Source organism: Megascapheus bottae, chromosome Y, assembly GCF_031878675.1.
Source record: "Megascapheus bottae isolate mThoBot1 chromosome Y, mThoBot2.hap1, whole genome shotgun sequence".
NCBI classification, from domain to species: Eukaryota; Metazoa; Chordata; class Mammalia; order Rodentia; family Geomyidae; genus Megascapheus; species Megascapheus bottae.
This window is the reverse complement of record NC_143548.1, coordinates 9,277,400-9,300,220: the sequence shown is the minus strand read 5'-3', so window position 1 is coordinate 9,300,220 and position 22,821 is coordinate 9,277,400. Positions and strand designations below refer to the sequence as shown.

The window sequence follows — 22,821 nt, the reverse complement described above, 5'->3', positions numbered from 1 at the left end:
AACCTCCACACTGCTTTCCAGAGTGGCTGAACTTGCTTACAATACCACCAGCAGTGCGGTAGGGTTCCTTTTTCACCACAATCCCGCCATTGTCTGAGTTCAAAATCTTGGCCATTCTTATTCGGGTAAGGTGGTATCTTAGGGTTGTTTTTATTTTCATTTCCTTTATGACCATGAATGATGACCATTTTCTCCTATGCTTTTCTGCCATTTTAATCTCTTCTTCTGATAAGTCTCCCTTTAGTTCCCTTGCCCATTTAGTGAATGGTTTGTTGGGCTTGGGGAGGGGGGATTTGTTTCTTCAGTTCCCTTTAGATACTGGATATTAAGCATTTTTCTGATGTATTATTGGTAAATATCTTTTCCCAGTTGGTTGGCTGTCTTTCTACTTTAGTAGCTATGCTTTTATCTGTGCAGAAACTTTTTATTTTTAGGTAACCACTAGACATTTTTAAGGGGACGATGCAGCACAACAAAGGTACTGAAAGTGAATGTTTGAGCAATTGGATAGAGCTGTTCCACAGGGAGGAGGTTAGAGAGAGGGATTTCTCCTTCTTGAGGAGTTTGCCATAAGGGGAGACTTAAGAATCCTGATTTTGAAGTGAGTAGGCTCAGGAAAGAGAAAAGGTTGGCAAAGAAGGTTAGCTTTGTTTGGAGTGCTATCTATCTAACTTCTCCCAGGTGTGGAGTAGACCGTTTTTACTTATAGAATCCAGACTGGCTGAAACATCAAGTATGAAGAAAAGACTTGAACTTATGGAACCAGGACAGCTAGCATTTAAGAGGGAACCTAGTGGGGGTCCCTGGGACCCTGCCAGCATCTTATGCTGATTACCCTGTCCTGAAAGCTTGTTGACTGGTGGCTGGGGTCAAATAGTGAAGAGCCTCTTGCCTGGAGATCTAGAGTTCAGGGAAAGGAGAAGGAGCGAGAATAAGGAGAAACATATGGCCTTTTTGGTACTTACACAAATAACCAATAATATCTCAAGCCACACGGGATGCCTGTCCAGGAGGCATGCTTGGCTTATGTAGTCAAAGACCACAAAGTTGTGTCAGGTGACTGTTTAGCCCAAAATAAGCTCTGTGGGCTCTGCTCCCAGTGGAGAAAGGCCAGGGAACAAGAAGGTAAAAGGCTGGATGAGAGGCAGTCAAAAGGCAGGAGGAGGGGACCCAGTTACCTCAGGCAGTTTTCCTCTCCTGGGTTTTGGAATCATGTTAGGAAAAACAGAGGAGAATGGAGAAGGATCATCATCAACAGGTGAGGCCATTTATTGAGAAACCATGAGGGGTACAGAAATTACCACAGGATTGGAGGTTGTGCATCTGAGCTGGGGCAGGAGCTGGTGTTTTATGGGATCTAAGCAAGGGGGGCAGAAGTTAATGCCAAAGTCACTGCGTCAAGGGAGGGGGGATTCCAAGCTTGGCCCACAGTGGGATGTTTAGTTTAGCTAGGCTTAGGTAAACTGCCCTGCTGAAGTCAGGCCATCTGTCTTTAATGGTTTGCCTGGTATCTGTATGCCTAGATGGAAAACAGGATGGAAGTCCAGCAGTCCTGCATATTCCATCTTTGGAGACAGAAAGAATGGTCCTAGAGGGAAGAGCCATGTCCTTCAGGCACAAGTGTGGCCTTGAGCATTATAAAACAGGATCAAGGGGAATGGTAGCTTCTCAGTACTAGAACAGAAAACTACTAGAGGACACTGGACCCACTCATAAAAAGTCATGTTGATTAAGCAAATGGCTATGGAATACACGCTAACTAAGCAAGAAGACCCGTATGCTACCACATGTCCTCCATCAGAAGAATCCCTCAACAAGCTCAGTGCTGGTGGCTCACTCTGTAATCCTAGCTACTCAGAAGGCTGAGAGATTTAAGGATTGTGGGTTAAAAGCTAGCCCATTCTTAACAAAGAATGTGAGTGGGGAAATTGTAACAGAAACAGTCCCTTGAATATGTTCAAAAACTGTAATTTTAACTCAACATGGATGTTTTCATTTACAATTTTTTTTGTCAATCATGGGGCATGAACTCTGGACCTGGATGCCTTCTCTGAGCTCATATCACTCAAAGCTAGTGCACCACCACTTGAGCCACCAGTGCCCAGCCCACTATACAAGTTTTAAACAGAAACTTTTGTTTCCTCCCTCTTCTCAATATTGCCACCTCATTCTCCATGTGAGGGAACCTAAGAACATTTTATAGCACCAGGCAGGATTACCACATGCCTCTCTTTATGAATATGGAATGAGGAATAGTCAAACCTGCATGGTATTTAGATCTAGGGTCTAACAGCCAGCCACAGTGGCTCAGGCTTATTGCCCTATCTACTGAGGAACCTGAGATATGAGCAAACAAGCATTTCAAAAAGTCAGAAAATATCTAGACTCCTGAGTTCAAGTACCCTTTCGTACTCCCTGAGCTCAGTACCTAAGAAGGAGGGAAAGAGGGAAGGAAGAAGGAAGGGAGGGAGGAGAGGAAGGAAGGGAAGAAGGGAAGAAGGAAAGAAGGAAGGACGGAAGAGAGAAACATGCATGCCGAAGGTGACTTATTCAACTGGAAGCCTGACAATATGTATTCAAGTAGTTCATGATACTGTATTTCATTTAAATATGACCTCTCCACAGAAAGTTGGTACTGTGCTTCCTTCTGAGATAATAGCTCATGTAGTCCACATTTTGCCTCACAAAATGAATAGTCTTATTTAGTTTCCTCTTAAATTGTGATCTCATTTTTTGAACTGGCATTAATTTTAGGGGACCTCAATGAATTCAGGTACCAATTCCTAGGCCTCACACCTGAATAGGCGTGCTCAACAATTTAGTGGTATCCTTGAATCTGAACCATAAGCTCTCTACTGATAAAGTCATGCAGGTAGCTAAACTGTGATCCAATGATTCAAGTCATATAAATGTAACTTATTACTATAGTTGATTTTTAGCATTTTTACCTTATACGTTAGAAACTACCTTTAGTAATGTAGTTCTTTAGTGGGAAAATTTCCCAAAGTTTTTTAATCTCTATATTCCAAAAACAGGCATATTCTGCTTGCCATTTTAAGTCCTTAGCTTCATTTTTCTGTTAGATTAATCCTGGAAGGAAGTAAATTAAATCCTTGATGTTGCACTTTAATGGATATTGTGTTGAGAAAGTATGCTCAAGCCAATAAATAAATAAATAAATAAAATATGGTACAGTTTTGGACTATTTGAATGTTATTTATGCAAGTATCATTTTTTTCTTTTTTTGTTGGTGGAGTAGCTTGAACTCTTCAACTCAAGGTTAGCACTCTACCTACCATTTGAGCCACAGTGTCACTTCCAGTTTTCTGATGGTTAACTGGAAATAAAAGTCTCACAAGCTTTTGTGCCCAAGATGGCCTTGAACTGTGATCCTTAATTATCAGCCTCCTGAGTAGCTACGCAGGCAAAACCACCAGAGCCCAGCTTCATGTATCAAAATTGAATTAACATCTTTTTATCTTATTTCATATATATGTATGTATAAACATACATACATCTTAAATGCAATTACATACATGCATAGATTTATGTATATATGTATACATGTGTATGTATTTGATTAGATATTTATGTTTCCAGTATATACATATATTAATAATATAAAGTATATCTTGAATCCAAGTAACATAGGTGTGTGTATAAATGAATATAATTATTTCATGAGATAAAGTCCTGAGGTAATAACACACTACAGATTTTTACAATGTTTGAGGGTTGGATATTTCAGAAAGATGTTAATACTAACTAAAGAAAGTTGGTATTAGTTTTAACCATTAGAAATGCCTTCATAATGAGTAATTTCTAATATGTAAAACTCTATTTTATTAGTCAATAAAAATAATACAATTGATCCAGGAGTGTGGGCTATTGGTAGAGTGCCTATGTAGCATGCACCGTGCCCTGGGCTTGATACAGAAAAAGTCAGAGTGGAGCTGTGGCAAAAGAAAAGGTTTGGCAAAAAAAAAAAGAAAAGACAGTTGCCTCACAAATAGATATTATGATGTCAGACATTCCATAGCCTGAAATTTCAATCCCAAACCTTGGCAACTAGTCTAGACTTTGAATACACACATCTTTGAGCCACAATGAGCCCTTTACTCTGCTGTTTGTTTTTTCACTGGTGTGGTGGTAAGTTATACATACTAGGGAATCTTCTCTGGATATTTTTACTTTGACTTCTTTGTCTTAGTATTTACCTTTTATTTTGTTTAACCTTTATAATATGTACCTTTCTACTTTATCTCTTATCATTATTAATCTGATATACTATTTTTCCTCATATCTCTTTTTACCTAGTTACATTTATTTGTAATGATTGATATTTTCCCTTTTCTCATTCACCTTTTTGTTCCTCCTGCTTCTGCTTTCTGAACAAAAATAGAACAATATCTCTCATGAATGCTTTTCCCATTCACCTAATCTTTATAGTAGTGATTCTTATAAGCATTGATTAAACTCATTGGCCCTCAAATGATTGTCCCAATGTCAGAATCAAGCTATCTTCTATTCTCCCTGGCTTCTGCCCATATGTAAAACCTGCAAGGATTATATTCTGAGTGAGTGGTGGATGCTGCCCACAAGTAGCAGTTTGCCTAAACTGTGAGTAATACCCTTAAGTTAAAAAAATCATTTTAAGTATTTTTAAGCTTTGCTTTGTTTTATTTGTTTGCTTTATTAACTATATTCACATTTGATCTTCTTGTATTAAAGAAACTTTCATGGTATTTAAAAATACAATAGTAAGAATACTTGAAGGCATAAAATTCACTCCTTGATATATAAAGGGCCAAAACACAGTGATGAAAATAACAAGTTAATTGTGTTTCATTGCTAAGTAAATTAATACATTGGTACTCAATTTTGTTTTAGTAAAGTTTTATTGGTGTTTTCCACCTTAATATAAAGCATTTTTTACATTTTTGAAATCCAAACCTGTATTTTTCTTGGGCATTGAACCTGCTTGCGTCCCCCCTCAGTATTCTGTTGGGAAGGAAGATATTCCACTTTTTCATACTTGTATTTCCTAGGAAAGTTGTTAAGACTTTCTGTACAAACATTGAAGAATATTCTATATCACAGTAAGCCACAATGTCATTTTCTGCTGTATCATGTAGTTCAGAAGATTGGTATTCTATCTATCTATCTATCTATCTATCTATCTATCTATCTATCTATCTATCTATCTATCTATCCATTTACTCATGTATTTATTTGCCAGTCCTGGGGCTTGAACTGGGGCTTGGGTATTGTCACTTTCTGGCTTTTTCAATATATGTGTTACTGAGGAATTAAACCTGGGTCTTTGTGCATGTGAGGCAAGCACTCTACCACTAGGTCAAACTCCTGGCACTCAGATTTGTGTTCTAAAAACCAGTTCAATGAAAGCACAAAGAAGAAATTTCATTGCTACTTGTAATAGGAATAAATTCTGACCGTTTTAGTGCTTAACACTGATGTTTATTCTAGTTATGGGGGGTATTTGGGATAAATATAAATGTGTATGAGAATTCTTAAAAATGTATAAATTACGATGGAGGAACGTAAGCCAAAAGTACTTCATTAATTCTCAGTCCTGATTTAAAGGTATACTACAAAATGTTTGGGATGCTCTAAAATGCTTAAGGGACAGAATATCATATCTTCCATCTTCGATCCTTAGAATACAGTAACCTTGGGACCCGTATCTAGAAGTTATCAGTAGGGTTTCTAAACCTTTCATTCTGTCACTACAAACATAGCCACAGTGCTGAAACACATATATCTGTAATCATCCACAGAAGATTGCTGGGCACAAATTCCAAAAGTGTCTTATAAAAATAGTTGTAAAATTTTTATAAAGAAACATATAGTCTTAGGACCACAAATAAAACAGGAATGTTTTGATGAGAAACAGTAGGGAAATTGAGTAAGTAAAGAAGTCCTTGGAAACAATGAAAACACAAGATTTACTGTGGTTATGACATGGTATTGGCTTCTTAGAATATGAAAACATTTTATTGCATAAACAGACACTGAGTATATAAAAATAAACAATAGCTCAGCAATGTGGTCTGGTGGTAGAGTGCTTGCCTAGCATGCATGAAGCCTTGCTTTCAATTCCTTGGTAACACAAAAACAGAAAAAGCCAGAAGTGGTGGTGTGACTCAAATAGTAGAGTGCTAGCCTTGAAGAAGCTCAGGGACAGGGCCCAGGGCCTGAGTTCAAGCCGAAGACTGGCAGTAAATAAACAAACAGAAGTCTCAAGCTATGAGGTATAATTAAGGAAGAAACACCTAAAATAGTCCTGAAAATACCGTATGTTTACTATAAATATATACATATACCATTTTCTTTCCCAAGAAGGACAAACAGAAAATTCCTAAACTATTATAAGTAGAAGGTCATTATTTATAGGTAATTTTTCATTTATAGTACAATCTCAATTTATAAATATAAAAATGTAAACTTTCAACACAAAATATGTCAGAACAGGGAGGCACCAGTAGGTTACACCTGTAATCATAGCATCTCAGGAGCTTGAAGTCTCAGGATCATAATTCAAAGCAAAATTGATGTCAGATTCTTAACTTCAGTTAACAAGGAAAAACCTGGAAGTGGAGTTCGCCTAAAGTGGTAAACCACTAGTCTTGATCACAAAGCCAAGAAGAATACTGGCCTAGACAGGTTTCAAACCCCAGCCCCAGGTCTGAAATACTCTGTTCCTTTCTCTTTCTCTTTCTCTTTCTCTTTCTCTTATTCTCTCTCTCTCTCACGCGCACGATCTCTCTCGCTCTCTCTCCCTCTTTCTCTCTCGCACACACACACACACATACGTGTGTACGTACACAATATATACATTGAACACAGAATAGGGATGAATTTTCAATTTAAAGTTATATAGATATGATTGATATTAGAATTTATAATGTGGGAAATCATTTCAATATAATTTCCCATATATGTTCACACATGTATACATATATATTTACACACACACACACACACACACACACACACACACACACACACGGGTAAAGCAAACAGAAAGAAAGAGGGAGAGAGAATATTTAAATAAAATTCTCAGGTAAGGGGATACCAGAACGTGGTAGCTGATATTTCTAGTATTGAAATTTCTTTTAGTGTCAAAAAGATTTGCAATCATTTGTGTATATGTTGTCATGTGGAGCTTTTGCCTTATTTATGGTTGTCTTCCATGTCAGATGGAGTTTATATGTGATAGAAAAGCAGATGGATCTTATATTTTAATGCTTGTAAAAAATATAAAATCTATGGCTAATTTATACATATAATTGTTTAGAAACATATGTAAATGTATCCATATCAATGTGTACATACCAACATATACAAAATACTTTAAAAGATTACATTTGTTTTGCATGAGTGTTATATACATAGTATCTATTTGATACATATATATATATATATATATGATTTTTTTCAGTCTGGTACAATAAGGAAGGTTCTTTTTATCTCTCAAGTCATTCACTGGAAACTGGTAGGCCTGGTCAGTTAACCTTCAGTTGCATTTTTCAGATCCTATTCTGTTCATCAACATAGCCCCATACCTATCACAGATAAGATATCTTTCAAGTTGCACAAGAAGAAGAAACATGGCCCAAAGATAGGCTTAGCCCTTTCACGGGATATATTTTAATGTCCCATGTATACTCTGGATAGTTCTGGGATTGGGCATTTTTCCACAGACACAAACAGACTTCCGATGCATTTTGTTTTAATGAATTTCTTTGGCAACAAACCATTTCACTTTTCAAAATGATCCACCCTCTTCAGGTAGGCAATTTTAATGGCTCAATGCTGCAGATACCATACTGCCACACTTGGAATAATTCTGATGTAGATCATCTCAGGAACAGTGGATACTTTTTCAATCTTTCACTAATTCTAGACTAAAATAATTGGAATGTCTATATTCTGAGACTGACCTTATGAACAACAAATGAAACATTAACATGGAATCTACTACTGACTTAGTAAAATCCTGGATTAAAGCCATTTAGTAGTGTTTTGCAACTTCAGAGTTTATTACTAATCAGTGCTTGTGGATCTGGAGCACAAGTGAATCGTAAGTCCCCTCTGAAGTTAACAACTCTTAAAGCATTTAAAAGCTTCCTTCCCAAGGCTAATTTCTAGCTAGATCCTGACTAGAATTTATCCCTGCTATTATACCTTAGACACAAATACAATTATTGCCTAGTAAAATAGGAATCATGGTATGGATTCAATCAAGTACAGAGAAAATTAGAACCAACTACACCATGTAGATAAAACTTTAAACACTACTGCTAATAAAATGGAACCTATAATCTATAATACATCTATTACTAACTACCAAAATGGAGGTATGGGTTCATTCCATACTAAAGGGGGGCAGATCCACAATAATACACACTTTGCATGCTTTCTTGAATGCACATGGAACCAACAACCTACAGAAAAAGGAGACTGCAATTGGATTTTTCCCTGAATCTGGTAAATTTCTTATACAATGAACATGCCTTTCTCTTGGACTCTATTAAAAGTGATGCTAAAAATATCTTTTTAAATGTAAGGGCTGGGAATTTGGCCTTGTATGTACAAAGACCCTGGTTCAATTCCTCTCTACCACATACATAGGAAAAGCTGGAAGCAGTGCTGTACTTCCAGCACTTCAAGTGGTAGAGTGCTAGCCTTGAGCAAAAGAAGCTCAGGTACAGTGCCCAGGCTCTGAGTTCAAGCTCTAGGACATGACCAAAAAAAAAAACAACTACTATAATAATTTTATACTGAAAGAATCAAGTCAGGAAGATCTAACTACCAAGTCAAAGGGGTAGAGTCAACCCAATAATTAAGTCCTATGGCTATTATAGTCAACCCTCAAATGCAGCCTAAGCATATATTATCGTGCTTGGTTCATTGAATTGAGTATTTCATTCATTCTAAAGCTGATGTGACCAGAACCTGGACTCCAACTCAAACAGACATAGAAAACGTAACACAGTCAGAAACCTACTCAGAAAAATGATTGATTTATCTCAATGCAATACCAATCAGGGTTTTAGACTAAACCTGAAAATACAAACAATAACATAAAAACCCACAATGCATTCAGCCTTAATATCAAATAGTTTCAGCACCCAGAGAGAGAATTACAGAGAGACAGAGACAGAGAAACAGAGACAGAGAGAGACACAGACACAGACACATAGACACAGACTCAGACAGACACACACACACACACACACACACGCACACGCACACACACACACGCACACAGATAAACATTAAATATAGCCAAACAGCTATACTTAGAACCTAGGCCCAAATTGTCTTATCCTTGGTAAAAGTTTGGGTCTGTTCTCGATCTGATCACAGGAGACTGGGGACCCAAATAGACAGAAAATTTTCAATCTTTTGAGCATCCTGAAATCGGTACACTCATCCCATTATGAAGTTTAGAAATATACAACCAAAGTAAAAGATTAAAGGTTTTTGTATGCAACCCATGATCTAGTCTAACCACTCCTTGTTTAAAGCCTTATTCTCAAACTATTATTAGAGTTTGGGATTCAGACACTGACTAAAATGCAGTGAGATTTGGAATTTGCTTGGCTTTTGGGGGTTTAGTTTACTGAAGGTAAGAGTTTCATAAACTTCAAGGGGCTTTGACCCATGATTATCAGACTTCAGACTCCTAAGCAGCTAGGATTGTAGCTTTTGTCTCAGGAAATTTGTTGACCACGCTTGTGTCTGCCATAGCGGAATACTGGATATCCATTATATACTTGAGGACACAAAGTATATCTGATGCACATTAAAATTGCTTCAGAATGATTGATTACCCACCATTCACTTTATTGAGAAAGCCTACATTTGATACAATCGTGCCATGTGTTGAGTCTCTCTAGTATTTTCCACTATTTGATTCAGTCCCATCACAATGACTCTAGAATGAACCTCTAGTAGGAAATTCATAGATGTAACCTTTATCTGTTATAGCCACAACTTGTGACCCTAAATTGAATATCCTCCACTAAATCTGTGGTCATTCCTATTATCTGATACAATTACATAACATATGTATGATCAAGATTGAATCCAAAACGGTGAATAGATGGATATTTCCTATGTCTAATGCAATCATACCATTCTTGTTAATTTACCCATAAATCTATGAATATCACCTGTATCTGATACAGTGATTGCAGCCTGGACCTAAATTATACTACTATGTCTATGGATATCCCCTATTTGCTGATTGAAAAGCACCCTCCAGGGCCTCCAATGGAATCTCCAGCAGGACATAAATTGTCAGAATATTTGACACAGGCAAACAACAATTGCCCCTACTCAAATCTACAGTAATTTATATATTATTTTGGATGGCTGATACAACTATATCACTATAGTGAGTCCCAGCAAGAAGTTCATAGCCAGTTTTCTGATAAATTTGTGACTCTTCATCTTCACATCAGGTAAATCTAAAAGACTGAATTCAGAGACACTTCCATTATCAGATATACTTACCATTACTGTATTCCAAGATGAATATCCAGGATGAGTTCCCTTGATAGTATTTATTGATGAGATATTCAGAACACAGACACAGTCTTAATTACTGTTAAGACCTGTGTTTAGCTTGCTTTTGATCTTCAACAGTAAGAGATTAGACACTACTGACATCTGATCCAGTTTTACTTTGGAAACAGCTACTTCATTTACAGCACATACCTGAATATACTAGGCAATTGAATCAGTTATAGAGTAGACTAACACTCTTTCACAAAGGTAAAAGCTATAAGAGCCTATATCTAATACATTGAATCAAGCTTTGGACAAAGTTTGAAACACATTATCTCACAGAGTTTTAGCCTAATTCTGAAATCACCAGTCTTTGGAACGATACTATAAAATAATTAAGCAATACCATTGACCCAAGATGTTTCTCTAGAAGACAATTATTGGACATGTTTTGACATAATTCAATCACAGTGTAGACCTAAACTGGTTTGCCAGACACAGACTTTAGCCTGAACCTGACCCAGCAACTTCACAGTTAAAAAGCAAAACAAAATAAAACCAAAAAACCCTCTAAAATAGATTTCAGCCCTAAATTCCTGGCTAGAACAGGCAGGACTTAGCCAATATTATGTAAATAATATATCCCATGAGGTCCTTCCTGTGGCTCAAACCTGTGATCTTAGTGACTCAGGAGACTGAGATCTAACAATCATGCTTCAAAGCCATCCTGGGCAGGAAAGTATTGCAATACCCTTACCACCAATAAACTAGAACAACCCAAAACAAAGGCACATGCTTTGAGCAAGAGGCCTAGGGATAGTATACAGGCTCTAATCCCAATATTGGTATACTTACACAAATATCTGATTCAGTCTATAAAAGGAAGAGAAACACAGTTTACTCAAGACTACTGAAGCAAATATATTAGCTCAAAGAATATGTGAGAAACAATTACACAATGGGTGCAAGCTAAAGCTGAAAGAAAAGTGCCTGGGGAAAATCTGACTCTGAAACAGTCACATCAAAGAACCAGAACAAATTTTCAGAAATAAATGTGTTGGACACAACCAGAGGCTGATATAGTCTCACTTATATGGCAACATGTGATATTAAAAGCAGTAATTCCTAAAACAGTCAAACTGTGGACACATGCTAAATCTCTAATAAAGACAAAATCAATAACTAATACAATTATGACAAGGGCACAAAAGCTGCAACACTAATTTATTTTATTATTGGTGCTAGTCCTGGGGCTTGAACTCAGTGCATGGCCACTGTACCTAAATATTTTTCCTCAGGCCAGCACTCTATTACTTGAACCATAGCTCTACTTTTGGCTTTTGAGGAATTCATTGGAGGCAAGAGTCTTACTAGGTTTTCTGTCTGAGCTGTCTTTGAAGCATAATCCCTCAGATCTCAGCTTCCTGAGTGGTTAGGATTATAGGTGAGAGCCACTGGCAAACAACTGACACTAATTTTTTATGAACAATCTTAATTTGGTAAAATCACCTTGGGAACACAGATGAAATATCCACTCGCAAATGTTTTGAACAAGAATAAAATAGTAATGAGACACAGTATAGTATCTGTATCTGGATCACCAAAAGTAAATATACCAACAGAATGTAAAATTCTTTAAATGTAGGCTGAAACTAATGAAGCCTTACTATGGATCCTTGTGGAAAACAAAATCACAAAACAGAGCCTAGAATTCAATAAACTGCATACATGTAGTGCAGCTACAATATGTGATTTTTTTTCTACTGAAAATTCAGATAGTTACAGGATGCATTTCTGGTTGAGTCAGTGGGTATATTATCCCTGGACAAGGACCAAAGCATTAAAAGCTATTCCATGGACACATCTAGATAAGAACAGAGGCTGAAATACATGAAATCATATCTTGGGCTCATGTTGAGTAACAGTGTATCCCTAGATAAGTACTACAAATTGAAAAATGGTTTTCTGATTAGAAGTGAATTGTATATTGTATATATGACAGAGGCAACATCTTCAATGTCATATCTGGATGCAGATTGAATTTTCACTAGCAGTTTCCTAGGTAAGAAAAATCACTTCAAAAGTCATTTTCCAGCAGCCGGGAGTTTGGCCTAGTGGTAGAATGCTTGCCTAGCATGCACCAAGACCCAGGTTCGATTCCTCAGTGGTAGAGCTCTAGCCTTGAGAAAGTCCAAGGACAGTGCTCAGGTCCTGAGATTAAGCCTAGGACTGGCCAAAAAGAAAGTCATTTTCTTTTGAACCCAGGAGAAATACTGCCCAGATAATTCTGAATAGATAGTTCACCTTCAAAATTATTTCCAGCATCCAAGGGAAATCATCACTAGAAATCTAAATCCTTTGACAGAGGATAAATCTTAAACAGTATACCCTGGAATAGATCACATGATATAGTCTATTCAAGGTTATAAAACCTTCATCCAATCTTATCATATTGTGGTCTTATTCTGATTATCCAGCACTACTTGCCTGTATCTGAAATACTCATGAAACTAACCTCTGAGAGTTCAATGTAATCAGTATCTGATAAAATCATACCATGTACACAGGCAACATCTGCACCAGAGAAAGTGAAGGCAGAAGCTGTTTTGTGTCTCAGAGACTCTACTACTATGAAACTTAGGTCAACAGATGCATCTTCCACATTCACAACAGTGGACCCATTCTGAGTTTCTAGCAGTCAAAAGCCGAAAGCTTTCACAACTACTCTTTAGCATATATTTATAAAAATCAATGCTCAAGAAACAATGCATCCACTACCTGATGAATGTAACTAACTCCCTCTGTATCTACCCTGACAACAAAAGAAAAGAAAAAGAGAGTAGAGACTTAGACCCAACATAATTTTGTTCTGATATATTATGGATTCAGTTCAAAAATGGAATAGGCACTATAAATTATGCTTGGGCCTGAGCTAAGACTCAAGAAATCAGAACCTGGAACAAGCCAGATTATGTCAGGTTACAGTCAGATTATGGTTCTGCCTCAAATGAATTTATGAATTTATTCAGTCCGTTAATTCAACATGGGGTATGTCACTTGGTCTGTTCTAAGGCCCAAAAAATCAGACTTTGGACACATTCTGAAGGTATCATTATTAATGTTATCACTATAATTCTGAAGGTGATGAATGGAGGGAGTTACAGTTATATGAATAAGGTAATGAGTACATTTCAAACACTGTTATCCTTCCTTCATGGTACCCACTCCCAGTTTCCCTTCAATAAATCCTTCCTCCCATGTTGTAAAGTTCATTTTCAATGAAGTCTCTAGTGACTATCATTGTTACATTTGTTCATCCTTCCTGTGATTTCCCTTCCTTGGATTGGATAAATTTATATACAAGACAAAGGATACAGAAAAATACATGCATACATATGTGTGTGTGTGTGTGTGTGTGTGTGTGTGTGAGAGAGAGAGAGAGAGAGAGAGAGAGAGAGACAGAGAGAGAGAGAGACAGAGACAGAGAGAGAGAGACAGAAAGAGAGAGAGATACAAAAGACAAAGAAAGAGAGACAGAAAGACTACAAATAGTAAAAAAAAAACCACAGTTTTCTACTTATTTTCAATTCTTGGAATTCATTTTGATATAATTCATAATATATAGTGATGTGCACCTACTAATCACTCCCACCAACTGTGTAGTACTGATCCCTTCTGGCCACATCCCCACCAGCATCTGTTGTTATTAGATTTCTTGATCATGGCCATTCTAACTGGAGTGAGGTAGAATCTTAGAGTTGTTTTGATTTGTACTTTCTGGCCTGAGAAGTCAACCATTTTTCTTCATGTGTCTACTTGTCATTCTTATTTCCTCTTCAGAGAAGTCTCTCTTTAAATATTTAGCCAACTGTTTAATGGTGTGTTTGTGTTTTGAGAATTTGTTTTGGGCAGATTTAATTTTTGAGTGGTAAGTATATTTTAGAGATGAGGCCCTTGTTTGTTGTATGGCTAGTGAATATCTCCCAATCTGAGGGCTTTCTATTTATCTTTCTAGCTATTTCATTTGCCATGCAGAAACTCTGTGGTTTAATGTAATCTCACTTATCCAAACTGCTTTTGGTTATGTTTCTGGATCTTTATTAAGAAAGTTTCAACCAGTCACAAGGAACCCTAGTGTTTTCTCTGTTCTTCCAGTATTATTTTCTGGGTATCTAATCTCTTACAATGAAGTCTTTGATCCAGTTGGAGTTGATTCTGCTGCAGGGTGATTTGAATATATATATACATATACATATACACATACACACATACACACACATATATAATCCAACTTGAACTTTCTACATTTATATAGCCAATAATACCAGCACCATTTTTTATTGGCTCCCTTATCAAAGATTAGGTGACCATTTCTCTGTCTTCAGTTCTATTCTATTGGTCCTCAGCCTGTTCTTGGGCCACTACCAAACTAATATTTTAATTAGTATGGCTTTGTAATAGAGTTTGAAGGGTTTTTTTTCAAGTTTATATATATTTTTAAATTGTACTTAATAGAAGGGTCACAGTTATATTTGCCAGATAGAAGATTCATTACTTCACATACATTGATACCCCTTCTCATGTTTTTGTCTCCATTTCTCTCTTTCCACCCTCCCATCTTGTGTCCTCCCTTCCCTTTATTATTTCAAATTAAAAAATAAACATACATACAACATTCCAGATAACAAAGTAAGATACTGTAACAATATCAGATTAATCCAGGGACAACAAAAGACATGAGAAATATCATAGTACATTACAACAATCATATTATTTAGCTCGCGGTTCCATATCCTGGAGGTCCTTTCATTGAGCTTCATCCTATATGGCCTTACATATCTAGGTTTTGAGCTATTGCAGTCTTCTGCTAGGACAGTCCGAGGTTTGTACTAATTATTACAAATGAGGGAGATCATTGAGCCTGTAGAATTCCATTGTGTATAAATACCACATCTTGTTGATCCACTCATCAACTGAGGGGCATCTGGGTTGGTTCCATATCTTTGCTATGGTAAATAGTGCTGCAATGAACATTATTGTGCTAGTGGATTTAGTATGTCCTTGTTTCTGGATAGTTGGGTAAATGCCAAGGAGTGGAATTGCTGGGTCATCAGGGAGCTCTATGTTTAGTCTTTTGAGGAATCACCATATTGCTTTCCACAGTGGTTGAATGAGTTTATATTCCCACTGACAGTGTAGTAGTGATCCCTCCTGTACACATCCCTGCCAGCGTCTATTGTTATTGGATTTCTTGATCCTGGCCATTCTAACTGGAGTGAGGATCTCAAAGTTGTTTTGATTTGCATTTCTTTTTTTTAAATTGGTTAACTTTGTCTTTTACTTAGGAGCTTAGAAGTTTCTGTATGGATAGTATTTAAGAACACATGATAAAATCTGCCATTAAAATGGAAATATAGAAATATCAATAACAAAATATTATTATAACACAGAATAGATTGAATCTATAGTTGAAGGATGATTGGAAATCACAGCATTTTTCCCCTGGTGGAGTGTCACAATCAGTAGACCCTCTTTCATATTTCTCAGCTATTTCAGATTGAATCATGAGATGACACAGTGCCAGTTGCCCAAATAGCCCAGGGTTGCCATTTTGGTGGGTAATTTTGGTTATTTCTGCAGGTAATCTCTGAGAGTCTTAAATGCTGTAGCTTTAGTTGGTCAGCTGTGAAAGAGCTTCATTTTGAGGGAGAGGAGTAGACTAGAAATAACACCTAAAAACACTGCTAAGCAGACCTAATGTTTTCTTGCACAGTGTCTAAGGTGAGATACAGCAGATTAAAGACATACTGAGAGCTTTAAAAAGCCTGAGTTGCTTCAAAGTGTTGTAGTACAAGCATAGCACACGTGATTTTTTCTAAAATCCCGAGGGGCCGGGAGTTTGGCCTAGTGGTTAAAGTGCTTGCCTAGCATGCACGAAGACCAGGTTTGATTCCTTGGTACCACATACATAGAAAAAAGCCAGAAATGGTGCTGAGGCTCAAGTGGTAGAGCTCTAGCCTTGAGAAAGTCCAAGGACAGTGCTCAAGCCCTGAGCTCAAGCCCAGGACTGGCAAAACAAAACAAAAACAAAACAAATAAAATATGTCCTGAAAGGGGTGGAGACCCTAAATGCCACTCCAAATTACACCATGCTTATTTCAAGAAATAATATTTTCCAATGTAGTGCCTTTTAATGTTTGCAGTTATTTGTAGAACTAACCTAAACTGAAGGCAAGGAGAGAGGATGGAATAATTCAGATGGATTCCTAACAATTGTCCTTTATGTACTTGAATCCTCCAGCCTGCCCCTTCTCTTGCTCAATTTCTTCTTTCACCTTATCTGCAAAACCCATTCATCCGCCATGATCAGGTGATCATGGGTAGACTTAAAAACTGTAGGGCAGGCTACTTGACTGTACAGATTTCATGGTTAATTTTTTAAATTAAAACATTTATTAACATTGATTTCTACATCATATTTCAAAGGTCATGTAGTTATGTTTATATCTTCAGGACCCAAATATTGAGTCATTGCTCTTGTAATGTTTGGATCTAATATCCACAAATTAAGGACACAATGTGACTTTTGTTTCTTTGGTCTTGACTTACCTCACTCAACATGATTTGCTCTAGCTTCATCCACTTCCCAGCACATGCATTATGTTACCTTGTCTGTTGGCTATGTAGAATTCCATTGTATACGTATATACCATTTTTTTTATCCATTCTTCTGCAGTAGGGCATCTGGGCTGTTTCCCTCACTTGGCTATTGTGAATAGTGATTTGCAATTCTTTTATTGCCAGAGATTATGAACATTTCTTGACGTGTCTACAGGCCATTCTCATTTTTTCTTCAGAGAAGGCTCACTTTAAATGTGTGGCCCATCTTTTAATGGGATGATTGTTTCTTTGAAAATTAGTTTTGGAGTGATTCAATTTTTTGAGCTGTTAATGTATTTTAGATATGAGGCCTCTGTCTGTTGTATGGTTAGTGAAGATCTTCTCCCACTCTGTGGGCTTTCTAGGTAATTTGCTAGCTATGTCCTTTGCCACAGTCTCATCTGTCCAAACTTTCTTTGATTTGATGTGTTTTTGGGGTCCTTACTAAGAAAGTTCCAAAATGTGTCAAGGAGACCAAGTGTATCTCCTATTCTTTCTTGTAAAGTTTTCAGGGTAGATGTTTTTACCTCGAAATCTTTGATCCATTTGGAGTTAATCATGGTACAGAGTAACATAGAAGGGTCCAACTTTAGTTTTCTGCAGGTATTAACCAGTTCTGCCAGCACCATTTGTTCACGAGGCTGCCTTTCTTCCATTCTATTAAAATTTCTCCAGTTCTGTTCTTTGTGCTTAAAATTGTTTTTTTCTGTACTGGGTCTTTTATTATTTCATATGAAATTTTGGATTGCCTCTTCTATTTCCCTAAAAAATGACATTGGGATATTGATAGATATTGCACTGAATTTGTAGATAGTCCTTGGCAAGATTGCAGTGTTCACGGTGTTAATTCTTCCAATCTAGGAACCTGGGAGGTTTTTCCATTTCCTCAGCTCTGCTTTAATTTACTCTTTCAGGGTTTTAATGTTTCCATCAAAAAGGTCCTTTACATTCTTAGTTAAGTTAATTCCTAGGTACTTTATTTTCTTTGAGGCTATTGCCAAAGGACTTGCTTCCTCATTCCTCTCACCATGGGCCTAAAAGAAGGCAGTTGATTTTTGAGGGTTTAATTTTATACCCTGCTACATTGCTAAAAATTTGAATCAGCTCAAGCAACTGGGGAGTGGAGTCTATGGGGTTCTTTAAATACAGAATCAGGTCATCTGCATAGTGGGAAAGTTTCACTTCCTCTTTCCCTATTTGGATCCCTTTACGCTTGCTTCTTGCCTTATTGCTTGGGCTGGGGATTCTAATACTATGTTAAAGAGGAGTGGGGAGAGTGGGCATCCTTGTCTCATTCTTGATTTTAGAGGAAATGGCTTTAGCTTTTTGCCATTAAGTATAATGCTAGCTGTGGATTCGTCATACACAGCCTTTATTATACTAAGAAATGTTCCATGAATTCCTAGTTTCTCCAGAGCTTTTAGCATAAAGGGTGTTGGATCTTGTCAAATGCCTTTTCTGCATCTATCGAAACAATCATGTGATTCTTGTTCTTGCTCCTGTTGATGTGTTGAATTATATTAATTGATTTGTGTACGTTGAACCAGCTTTGCCTCCCTGTGATGAATCCTGTTTGATCATAGTGCATCATTTTTTTGATGAGTTGCTGAAGATGTTGGCCAGTATTTTGTTGAGACGTTTTGCATCAATATTCATCAAAGAAATGGCTCTATAGTTCTCTTTCTTTGATGAGTCTCATTTGATTTTGGGATGACGGTTATGGTGGCTTCATAGAATGAGTTTGGCTTCAATTTTCAATTTTGCCTTCAATTTTATTGAAGACCTTGAGGAGTATTGGTGTGAGCTCTGCTTTGAAGGCCTTATAGAATTAAGCTGGGTGGCCATGTGGCCCTGGGCTTTTCTTGGATGGCAGGTCTCTTATTGCCATTTTTATTGCAGTGCTTCAGTCTGTTTAGTTGGATTGGATCTTCTTGTTTCACTGTGGGTATGTTAATATTGGCTAGAAATTCATCCAGATCTTCTAGATTCTCAAATTTGTTAGCATACAGGTTTGAAAGGTATTCCCTTATGATGCTCTGGATCTGGGTAATTTCTGTTGTGATATTTTCATTGTCATCTGTGACTTTGTTTATTTGGGGGTGCTCCCTTCTTTTTTTGGTAAGATTTGCTAAAGGTCTGTCAATTTTGTTAATTTTTTCAAAGAACCAACTCCTAGTTTTGCTGATCCTTTCTACAGTGTTTTTGGACTCCAATTCATTTGATTCTGCTTTGATTTTAATAATTTACTTTCTTCTACTAGGACTGGGGTTGGATTGTTGCTCTTTTTCCAGGAGCTTAACATGTGCCATAAAATTGTTGGTTTCAGATTTTTCCAATTTGCTAATGTAGGCACTCAGTAGTATAAATTTTCTTCTGAGTACTGTAGTTTCTGTGTCCCAAAGGAGCTGGTATTTTGTTTCCTCCTTTCTTTAAATTTCATATAGTGTTGAATTTCTGTTCTGGTCTCCTCAATGACCTACTGGCGATTTAACAATGTGTTGTTTGTTCTCCAGGAATTACCGAGCTCTCATTGGTGGAGATTAAGGTTCAGTTCTAATTTGATGCCCTTGTGGTCTGAGAGAATGCAGTGAATAATTTGTGTTTCTGAATATGTAAAAGTTAGTTTTATGCCCTAAAATATGGTCTATTTTAGAAAATGTTCCATGTGCACCAGAAAAAAGAAACAAATATATATTCTGGTGTTGCTGGGTAGAATAACCTGCAGGTGTCTGTTAGGTCTAGTTGGTCTATGCAGTTGTTCAATTCTGAAGTTTCTCTGTTGAGTGTTTGCCCGGGTGATCTGTCCATAGGTGAGAGTGGTGTGGTGAAGTCACTAACAATCATTGTGTTTCAATCCATGTGTGGTTTTAGTGAAAGTAAAGTTGGCTTGATGAAGTTCAGTGCTCTGGGATTAGGTGTGTAGATATTTAGGATGGATATATCCTCCTGGAGGAGAGATCCCTTTGTTAGTATGCAATAACCTCCTTTGTCTCTTCTCACTACTTTTAGTTTGGAGTTATTTTATCTGTTAGGAGGAAGGTAATTCCAGCCTGCTTATGGGGGGCATTATCTTGACAGATTTTATTCCAACCTCCCACTTTCAAAATATGTTTGATTCTTTTTTTGGGGGGGGGGTCAAGGTGTGTCTCTTGAAGACAGCTGAATACCGAATCTTGCTAGACAGTCTGTGCCATTTAATTAGGGAGTGAAGTCCATTGATATGGAGGGTTAGGACTGAAAATATTTACTGCTTCCTGCCATTTTTTTGTATTGATAGTCGTCCAGTGCAGTTCTGGTTCTTCTGATATTCCCTATGAATTTCTACATTACTTTATTTCATTGAGGAATGATGTTGGGGTATTGATAGGTATCACACTAAATTGTAATGGTATTTGACAATATTGCCATTTTTCCCATGTCAGTCCTCCAAATCCAGACTCATAGGAAGCTTTTCAACTTCCTCAGATATGCTTTAATTTCCTGTTTTAGGTTTTTAAAGATTCCATTTTAGAGGTCCTTCACTTTTTTGTTAATATCTAGGTATTTTGGGAGGCTATTACAAAGGGAGTTGCTTTCCTGATTTCAGCCCCACTCTTCATTGTTGACCTACAGAAAAGACACTGATTTTTGTGGATAAATTTCCTCCCTCATACTTTGCTAAAGTTTTGTACCAGGTCCAGTAACTTGGGAATGGAGTCTAGGGTGTGCTTTAAATATAGGTTCATCTCGTCTGCCTCCTGTCTATTGCTCTTGCTAGGAAATCTAAGACGATATTGGAGAGTAGAAAGAGTAGACATCTTGGTCTTTGTCCTGATTTTAAAGGAAATGGCTAACTTTTTGCTATTGAGTATAATGCTGGCTGTAAGTTTGTCATGCATAGACATTATTATACTGAGGAATGTTTCATCGATTCCTTGTTTCTCCACAGTTTTGATCACAAAAGGGTGTTGGATCTTACCAAATGCCTTTTCTGCATCTATGGTAATGATCATTAGTTCTTGTCCTTCCTCTCATTGATGTGTTGAATATATATAACTGAGTTAAATCATGTGTGATCGTTGCTTCTAATGTGCTATGTTATTTCTCATCTCTTTTGTTGTCCCTTGATAATTCTCTTACCTTATTATCTGGTATAATGTTTATTTGTTCATTTGAAATAGGAAAGGGAAAAAAGATGAAGGGAGAGGGTGGAGAGAGGGAAATGGGGACAAAAACATGAGAAGGTATATCAATGTATGTGAAGTATCGCACCTTCTATCTGGTGAACATAACTGTAACCTTCTATTAATTACAGTAAAAAAAAGAAAGAAGTGAAAATGTCCCTCTTTGAAGATGACATGATTCTGTATTTAAAGAACCCCATAGACTCCACTCCCAAGTTGCTTGAGCCGATTCAAATTTTTGGCAATGTAGCAGGGTGTAAAATTAAACCCTCAAAAATCAACTGCCTTCTTTTAGGCCCATGGTGAGAGGAATGAGGAAGCAATTGGGAAAGCAAGTCCTTTGGCAATAGCCTCAAAGAAAATAAAGTACCTAGGAATTAACTTAAGAATGTAAAGGACCTTTTTGATGAAAACATTAAAACCCTGAAAGAGTAAATTAAAGCAGAACTGAGGAATTGGAAAAGCCTCCCAGGTTCCTGGATTGGAAGAATTAACACCGTGAACATGACAATCTTGCCAAGGGCTATCTACAAATTCAATGCAATACCCATCAATATCCCAATGTCATTCTTTAGAGAAATAGAAGAGACAATCCAGAAAGAACAGTGCAGGAGGAATTTCCATACCAAACTTTAGACTCTTATTACAGAGCTATAGTAACTAAAACAGCTTGGTACTGGCATAAGAATAGGCTTGAGGACCAATGGAACAGAACTGAGGACCCAGATATTAACCCACAGACCTATGGCCACTAATCTTTGAAATGGAGGCAAAAGAATAGAATGGAAGAAAGGCAGCCGCATGAACATATGGTGCCAGCAGAGCTGGTTAAGCACCTGCAAAAAACAAAAGTTGGATCCTTCTTTGTAACCCTACACTAGGATTAACTCCAAATAGATCAAAGACCTTCTAGAGGTAAAAGAAGATATCCTGAAAACTTTACAAGAAGGAATAGGAGATACACTTGGTCTCCTTGACACTGTTTGGAAATTTTTTTAATAAGGACCCAGAAACAGAACAAATTAAAAGAAAGTCTGGATAAGTGAGACTGCATTAGACTCCAGAGCTTCTGTATGGCAAAGGACATAGCCAGCAAACTAAGTAGTAAGCCTACAGAGTTGGAGAAGATTTTCACTAGCCATACAACAGACCAAAACTTCCATATCTAAAATATATCAACAGCTAAAAAATTGAATCACTCCAAAACTAATTTTCAAAGAAACAACCATCTCACTAAAAGATGGGCCATAGACTTAAAGTGAGACTTCTCTGAAGAAGAAAATAAGAATGGCCTGTAGACACATGAAGATATGCTCAACACCTCTGGCCATGAAGAAATGTGAATCAAAACAACTCTAAGATTCCACCTCACTCCAGTTAGAATGCCCAGGATCAAGAAATCCAATAACAATAGATGCTTGCAGGGGATATGTCCAGGAGGGATCACTACTACATTGTG

The 22,821-nt window shown here is 37.1% G+C and overlaps 1 protein-coding gene across 1 annotated transcript in view; it reads left to right on the top strand.

Annotated features, from left to right (window-relative positions):
* The first annotated feature begins 4,060 nt into the window (after positions 1-4,060).
* LOC150040304 (transmembrane protease serine 9-like) overlaps positions 4,061-22,821 on the top strand; it is a 32,878-nt gene continuing 14,117 nt past the window's right edge. Inside the window, exon 1 of the mRNA XM_090327290.1 lies at positions 4,061-4,149. Coding sequence (XP_090183416.1) covers positions 4,107-4,149 — 43 coding nt within the window. The 5' untranslated portion in view covers positions 4,061-4,106. The remainder of the gene's footprint in view (positions 4,150-22,821) is intronic.